This window comes from Sinocyclocheilus rhinocerous, unplaced genomic scaffold, assembly GCF_001515625.1.
Source record: "Sinocyclocheilus rhinocerous isolate Xijiao unplaced genomic scaffold, SAMN03320098_v1.1 scaffold463, whole genome shotgun sequence".
Classification (NCBI taxonomy): domain Eukaryota; kingdom Metazoa; phylum Chordata; class Actinopteri; order Cypriniformes; family Cyprinidae; genus Sinocyclocheilus; species Sinocyclocheilus rhinocerous.
In genome coordinates, this window is record NW_015627535.1 from 757,058 (window position 1) to 766,196 (window position 9,139).

A 9,139-nucleotide genomic window follows, 5' to 3' on the forward strand; every position below is an offset into this window, starting at 1 on the left:
CAAAACTCGCGTTTGAATCATCAGTGGCAAATCCTTTAACTATGAAAACGTACTTACAGACTACGAGTCAGCATTATTTGTCAGAACACCGGCATTGTAGGGGTGCCCAGGTGTTCTACTCTCCCAGGATCAGGAAACAGTCCTCCATAAAATGCACTGCACACATCTGAATATTTGGGTTGAACTATTCTGGAACAGTGTTGTAAATACAACTTAACCACTGATTTCTAGTTGTGTCCTCTTTTGGAAGGCCAAACAAAGTATTTTTGCTTTCGCAACGAAACACACAGCGTCTTCACAACATGGTGGCGGCGGTGGCAGCAACAATAAAGTTACGCCTTCTTTCTTTGCGTGAACATTTGGGCGGCGTTATGCAAATCTTCCCACACAGTGACGTAGACATGTGGGGGCGTGTTTAAACAAGGCATTTAAGGAGGGCGTGGACCAGTCATAACTTTTATAAAGAATATCACTTTGGGTTTGAAACTTTATCTTTGCAACTTTAGGGATCTTATCTATTCATGAACAGCTTGTAACACTCCAAAGAGAAAGGAAAACATGAAATCGCATCATATGACCCCTTTAAAGCAACAACCTTTCAGTGTCAAGCCCAGATCTTTAACACCTACAGTATGCAACACCACAGAGCCCCTTCTAACAGTCTATTATGTACGGACAAAAAGTTATTTGGAATGACCATGAATTGATTTTTGGACTGTCTTTGTGATATAGTTCTGTTAATTATTGAATGAAAATGCTCATGCGACAGAGGGTGAATATACAGGGTACATCTCCCTAATTAAACTTTGTTTTGCACCTAATAGTTAAAGTAATGAAAGTTTTAACAGAACCTCATTAAGGAAGCAAATGTGGACATCAATACATAGCGTTGGTTTAAGAGAGTGCAAAATTTAAGACATCTATTTTACAACAGTTTATAAAAAAAATCAATTAAAAAAAACGAGCAGAGAGCATCCACACTATGGACAGCCCAAGCCATTTCAGACCAACTGATGATCCTCTGAAATTTTCAAGCAAATGAGTGACTGGTTTCATGGTCTGTTAAGGAAAGCAGGGTTTGGTAGTTTGTAGCTTGTCCATATTGCAGGCCCTGCTAAATGAGAGGCACCAACACATTTTCCTTGAGAGCAATTTTCAGGCTCTATGAGCTGAACCATTGCCTGGGGTATTCATTAAGGCACCGCTATATTTCAGAACACCTTGAGACTACACTGCTGCACAATATCTCACACTGATGCTGTTCCAGATCCAACACCTTTTACAGTATATCTGACCTATAAAAGCACTATAAAGTCTGGTTCTCAACGGATGCCTATTAATATGGGGAAAACCCTTTACATTTAAATAGTACTGGAGCTATATCCTTATAGTGGTGCTGCTGTTCACTGTTTGAATTGTCTGTTTGAAGTAGAGCTGCAACTAATTCAATCAATTCAATCAATATGCCTCTGCATATTTATGTGTGCTCACGTTTACTCATGAAGGCTGCACATCTACACTTAATTCTTTGCACCTTGCATCGATTGTGAATCACCTTTATACATCCACATTTCCTTACATTTACATTTACAGACCCATGACCTTGTTAGCATTCTACTGTTTGAGCTGTAGGAACATATAAAATAATGCAAATGATGTCTTCAACCTGAACAACAGATTTTTTGAGTCCTGAGCACCTTGTTCTAGCACCATTAACAGTAATACAGTCTCTGAGGAGCGTTCGGTAGCCCACCACAGCAATGCAACATGGAGTCATTAATCTCCAGGGAGTAATCACACGCTCTTTGTCTGTTCCTCAACGTTCACACTAAATATGAATTAAAGCGGCAACCTCACTGACTCATTTCGCTTTCCACGTCAAAAGCTGATAAATGTTCTCTACTTCAGTGCTGAGAGGAGGTGATCCTTCCCATTTAAATTACTCCCGCAATAAAACTGCCTTTAAATAATGCATGTGAAGACGCACAGCTTTGCATACAAGACGCCATATCTGTGTTCCTGGTAAACAAGCCGCTTCATGAATTTCATACAAGTGGCGACTGAGAGTCTATGGCTTCTGAGACTGCTGAGGTTTTATATCTGCGCACAGATGAGAAACAACCCACAACAAGCAGTATTAACTCAAGTATGAGGCTGCCATGGTCGCTGAGCTAATAATTGAGCTCTGCTTTCTGGATACGTAAGGCTGAACAGAGTGACGGTGCTGGCAGTAGATGGCATCGAGGCTAAAGCACAAAGTGGCTCCCCTGACGCCAACTGAACTGAACCCTACTTACCACATCTCGTTTGACACAGGAGCAGGCACGGTCTCTCCTTCTGTGCATTATGGGTGAATGGAGGCACGCAAGGGACGTGCCTGCTTGTCCTGCTGTCTGCTGTGAGTAATGACTGAGAGCAGAGAGGATCATGGGAAAAAGCACAAGACTGGAAAGGGCGAATAGAAAGAGGAAAAGAGATGACAGGTGACTGGTCAACCTATTGGGAAACCAGCATGAGAAGTTCATGTCTGGTTCAAATTCAAAAACAGAAGAACGGCTGGATGTATGGATAAGCCATTATTAATCAATAAAGAGGAAAACTGTGGAAGTATGTTGAGGGAACTTTGACCGCTTGGGCTTTGGTGTGAAATAACAGCACTGTATGGTTACTTGATTTGTAAACACACTACATAATGGATGAAAGTTGAGTCAGCCTGTCAAAATAAACCCTAAAGGGATGGCAAGGGTCTGAAAGTGTCTTGTATCACTCGGAAGGGGTTTATTTTGGGATGACTGCTTGAGTATATTCTCCTTGTTATTACTACACCACTTACCAAAAAAATTAAATGGACATGAAATATTGATTTGAGATCAAATTATTGTATTATGTGGGCTAAAAAGAAGCCGTGGATTGATACGAGAGTCATGAAACTAGCACCAAGACTGGAAAGGGCGAATAGAGAGAGGAAAAGAGATGACAGGTGACTGGTCAACCTATTGGGAGACCAGCATGAGAAGTTCATGTCTGGTTCAAATTCAAAAACAGAAGAACGGCTGGACTAATGTATAGATAAGCCATTATTAATCAATAAAGAGGAAAACTGTGGAAGTATGTTGAGGGAACTTTGACCGCTTGGGTTTTGGTATGAAATAACAGCACTGTATGGTTACTTGATTTGTAAACACACTACATAATGGATGAAAGTTGAGTCAGCCTGTCAAAATAAACCCTAAAAGGATGGCAAGGGTCTGAAAGTGTCTTGTATCACTCGGAAGGGGTTTATTTTGGGATGACTGCTTGAGTATATTCTCCTTGTTATTACTACACCACTTACCAAAAAAATTAAATGGACATGAAATATTGATTTGAGATCAAATTATTGTATTATGTGGGCTAAAAAGAAGCCGTGGAGTGATCCGAGAGTCATGAAACTAGCACTGATATGTAGGAAATTAGTTGCCAGTGCCAAGTCAAATATACAGTTTAGCATCATCATGCAAAAAATATCTGTCCACTTTATATTCAATGCAAATGTTGGTCATAATAAAGTCTCTGCGGAAATATATCACAGACTAATCACATGCTTTATATTAGATTTGGCTACCTGTTTTTCTCCTCAGGGACAAATACCAGTGCCTCAATCTATGGTAAGTCTATGGTAAAGTAGTCATTTTAATTTATAAGTTCCATTAACATAGATGAGGCTGTTTTTTCATACTAATTAAAAACTGAGATTGTTCATAGATCACTCTGCGTATTAAAATGTCCAAATGTTAAATGATAGCTATACAAAAAGATTATGTGGGCTAAAAAGAAGCCGTGGATTGATACGAGAGTCATGAAACTAGCACTGATATGTAGGAAATTAGTTGCCAGTGCCAAGTCAAATATATAGTTTAGCATCATCATGCAAAAAATATCTGTCCACTTTATATTCAATGCAAATGTTGGTCATAATAAAGTCTCTGCGGAAATATATCACAGACTAATCACATGCTTTATATTAGATTTGGCTACCTGTTTTTCTCCTCAGGGACAAATACCAGTGCCTCAATCTATGGTAAGTCTATGGTAAAGTAGTCATTTTAATTTATAAGTTCCATTAACATAGATGAGGCTGTTTTTTCATACTAATTAAAAACTGAGATTGTTCATAGATCACTCTGCGTATTAAAATGTCCAAATGTTAAATGATAGCTATACAAAAAGAAATAAAACCCTTGACTCTTGCTGGATCACACTAAAAATTCAATCCAATCTAAAACTTAGACAAGATTTGAATTTGTTTTATTTTTTGGTTTGTTTTGTCTGTGAATCAAATTTGGTCCTGCCTGGCAGAATGATTAATAAGTACAGCTGGAAAACAATTTGTAAACCAAGTACCATTGCAGAATATCTGAATAACTATGTAAAAATCAACTGATTATTTTAAATGTTTAAAATGTAAGAAAAGTTTGTTTACCAATTTTGCAAAATAAAGATGAAAAAACATGAATATTGATATTAATATTTGAATATTAATTAATATTAATAATATAACAACATTAATAGTGAAGCTTTAAAAGTAACAATTTTGATTATAAGGATTGGTGATTAGTACTGTGTAACAGATGAAAAAACTTTTTAAAATAAAACGTGATAAAATACAACAATTCTGAGGACAATTAAAGTTGCAAAATGAGTTTATACTATGCAAGATATTTCATATTTTTACACAGATTTTTAAAAAAAAGATTTTTTTACACATCCCTAAAGTTTGAAAAGTGAATTCAACACATTTGAATACTTTAAGGACTTGCAGATATTCTAGTTCTAGATCTGAACGGCTCTAAATAATACTGTAGACTAAAAATGAAAAGAATGCATTATCAAATAATTACTTTAGCTCTCTAGAGATTCAGAATAGAAGAAGGAAAAACAGCAACAGAGAAAGATAAGGGCAGCACACATACAAAAAGATGGCCTCTTTGCTGCAGGGCACCCGTGATGTATTTCCGCAAAAAGAAATAAAACTGCAATACAAAGCAAACAGTGGCCAGCTAGACCAGTGATGTCTTTCACGCTCAAATGGAATTATACATAATACATACATAATGCAAATGACCCCATATTGATTCACATGGCTAATAAAGCAAGAGGACATTCTGGATAAACAGTCTGAGAAATAACAGCACTGCTGTGCACTTTACCTACATTCAGCAGTATATGTTGCTGAAGCAAGCAGGATGTGTTACTTCACCCCTCAGATTATAGTGCCCTTAAACAGCAGTACATTAAAACACAGATGGAAGAAATATGGGTGCATATGCTAATCAGCAGATTTCTGTACTCTGTCTATACATTTCTTGATACATAAATTTTGAGTAATTGCTGCACAATGTTGCACAGCACCACTTTCAAACATTTAGCATTAGCGAAATCTACACAGCTAGAACAACTGCCTCCATTTTTTGCCTTCTTATTGCCCCTGGAGCTGTTAGGAAATGTATCCACCAGGCCAATGACTCTCATTCACATCTAATTTTGAATCAATGAGACGAAGAGCAGAGAATGGTGAGCAAAAGGGCGTATGGTTGTTTCTTTAAAGGTCTATAGGCACTGCAAATGTGCGTGCAAGAATACGTGTTCTTTGTCCGTCGTACACGTTCATTCACCACTGCGTGCACATGGGAGCAGAAACCACGATTCAGCGCGGCTGTGATTTGAGCGGTGGCTGAGGAAGGGCGGTTTTATTTTGGGCCTGTCGTCTGGTAAGTGACTGCCCAATCACACCTGAGACGGCCTGTCTAGCCTGTCAGGCTGAAGTATGAGGGAGACAGAAGGCGGAGACATGGAGCGGGACGCATTTATGATTGACAGACCCTGGCTACACTGCAGAGGAGCCGAACAATGTACTAACCATGATGGCGTACCTTTAAGAGGCATACAGTAAGTAAATAAAAAAAAGTTAATGGGAAAATGAAAAAAAAAAAATATTTTAATGCACTTATCCTGTACAAATATTTTTAAAGCTTTCACCAAATTACTTGCAGAAAAAAATACAGTGTTATGTAATTTATTTTGTTCCTAAGGTAAATCTTGAATACTACAGCAGATTTTTTTAGGCTATATATATATATATATATATATACAGTGGGTACGGAAAGTATTCAGACCCCCTTAAATTTTTCACTCTTTGTTATATTGCAGCCATTTGCTAAAATCATTTATGTTAATTTTTTTTCCTCATTAATGTACACACATCACCCCATATTGACAGAAAAACACAGAATTGTTGACATCTTTGCAGATTTATTAAAAAAGAAAAACTGAAAAATGCTCAGTATTTAGTAGAAGCACCCTCTTGATCTAATACAGCCATGAGTCTTTTTGGGAAAAATGCAACAAGTTTTTCACACCTGGAATTGGGGATCCTCTGCCATTCCTCCTTGCAAATCCTCTCCAGTTCTGTCAGGTTGGATGGTAAACGTTGGTGGACAGCCATTTTTAGGTCTCTCCAGAGATGCTCAATTGGGTTTAAGTCAGGGATCTGTCAAAATCTAAAACAAATACATTAAAAAAAAATAATAATAATAAAATAGAAAATAACTCACCAATCCATCTCATTAGAGAGGTAAGGATCTGGAGGTATTTGGTCTTCTGCGCATTGAAAAAGGTGAAGGGCCCCAACAACAGTGTGAAGGTAACCTGAAATGAAGTAACAATACAGAAACAAGTCAATGAAAGCATAAAACAGTTTGAGTAACAGCAGTGTGCTCCAAGTAGGATACCAAGATAGATCTCAGTAAACATTCTGTGGTATTTTGACCTAAATAACTACCAAACTTGGCGCCTATTTCAGCCATAACTGAAGTGTATACATGGGGCATTGACGTGTAGAACTTCATGAATGATGGGTGTTCCAATTCTATGGCTTTGCGGATGCAGATTCTGAGTATGCCTGCTCATGACTCTTATGGCACACACATTTATGTGCCTGTGTGTGCAGGCACATAGATTCATGACTCACTTCTAATGAACTGCACTGGGTTAAGTGTTGATGCCAGACTCTTTGATATGCATATTACAGAATTTAGCATCTCCACAGACAGCTGAAAGGAGTACTGGACCTCCCAGTCCTGGTGTGCATGACCATGAAAGCAAAGCATTTACTCTGAATGTCTCACACAACTACTCACTATTAGATCACACCTTTTATGTTTTTAAAGATTTGCCCATTCTGTTTGGCATGGAGGCACCTGTCCTAAATACATTTAATTGTTCTAACAAGGCTAATGTCTTCCACCTGTGAAACTGCATTCTATTGTTACAAATATTACAATGGTAATATTTTCTTAAAAGTAATCTCTAATCTGATTCAGATGGCCTCTTCTGGTACATTACAGAAGCTATGACTCACTATTTTGCATATGGTGATTTGGTTTTCAGGCCACCAGCATACAGATATGCTTTCCAAAACAGTTGAATAAAAATCTCTCCCTTTTCATTTGCAATTAGACCAGGAATGTGAATTTAAGTAAACAGATTCAATTTTGATGTCCTTTTGAAAAGGCAGATTAATGGCTAAAAACAGAGCTCAACACACCGCAGTCTGTTCTACTTAACACACTCCACACTAGGGCTGTGCGATATTGAAGAAAAATGCGATATGCGATAACTCATTAAATAATGCGATATTCGATATGTGATACGATGATGCTTAAAGTGCCACATGCTCAAATGAAACAGTTTTACTCAGCTGTTGCTGAGTCAGTTCTGTGAACTTCTATAACTATCTTGTGTCCTATATATATGGTTATTTGTATGTATCACTGTAAAAAGTAATCACTGAATCTACTTAAGAAAAGCGAGTAAACATAACAGATTTTTACAAATTTGTTGAGTTTACTTAATTACACTGTGTTATGTGAACTTTCAGGTGGATGCAATAGTAAAATGCTCAGATGAAACAGTTTTACTCAGCTGTTGCTGAGTCAGTTCTGTGAACTTCTATAACGATCTTGTGTCATATAGGCTATATATGGTTATTTGTATGTATGTATGTATGCACCAAGAGCTCCTGTAAAACCCCAACAAATTCCTTGTGTTTGCGCACACTTAAGTGGTGAATAAAGCTCATTCTGATTCTGATTCTAATAAGAAAGCACCCCTACAACAACTTCTGAAAGTGAATGGTATGTGTTTTACTCGAGCATTACATAAAAATGTCATTTTAACATTAGTGTAATCATTTTAACATGAGTTTAGGAACTGAATAATAAAAAGGAAAAATAAAACACTGCTTAGTATTTCCTCTTTGAATTCAATATGCACGGATTCTTATTTAAGCTACAAAAGTTATTTAGGTAAGAGCAGTGAGTGATTTTCTTTTTGTCTTTTGTTCATAGCCCCAAATATTGCAAGCTGTAGCGATATGCATATTGCGATATGTACATTTGCGATATTTCGATATATTGCACAGCCCTACTCCACACTATTGATGGATGTCTCTCATTAAGGAGTGAATTGTAAATCATCATGACACCATTCATACTTTATCTTGAGAGGTGAGGAGTGTCTTGGTTTTTGTATAGTCAGATAGGATGAGAGTGAGATAACAGTCCATCGTGATGCCTGAATGTCTGAGCTGACAGAGAGGCTGACAAAAGCTAAAACCCTGTAGGGACAAGACAAAAGAGCAGAAGTCTCTAAATTAATTTGCTGTTCCCATAAAGGGTTGTAATGGGACATGAAACAATATGGCAGAAGTTAAATAGTTACCAGGAAAAGGTCTGAACTCGTATGATAATTGAGGAGAGATACTGAAGAGTGGGATAGATGGGTGCTTTTTTCCATTTCAACTTGCTCTGAAACAGGCAGCGCATAGCCTAGATTTATGCTTTCAGTTCGAATGGAAATCTTATACAGTATTACAGTTTGTCAATCTAAAACGGTGATTGTGCATTAACAGCTGTCAACCATGTCTGTACGCAAATTGAGAGGTCTGAACTTATTTACCCACTGCATTTTTTAGTTTGGTTGCACATGCGCACCCACACACCACATATGTGCATCCCTGTGAGTATTTATTTGTAATTAATGTAATTTACGTAATACATTTGCATATATATATATATATATATATATATATACACACACA

At 37.4% G+C, this 9,139-nt stretch overlaps 1 protein-coding gene across 1 annotated transcript in view; it reads right to left on the reverse strand.

The window, feature by feature from the left end:
• LOC107728757 (transmembrane protein 104-like) overlaps positions 1-9,139 on the reverse strand; it is a 35,186-nt gene that overhangs the window by 6,034 nt on the left and 20,013 nt on the right. Inside the window, exon 8 of the mRNA XM_016539042.1 lies at positions 6,594-6,687. Within this exon, the coding sequence (XP_016394528.1) occupies positions 6,594-6,687 (94 nt within the window). The remainder of the gene's footprint in view (positions 1-6,593; positions 6,688-9,139) is intronic.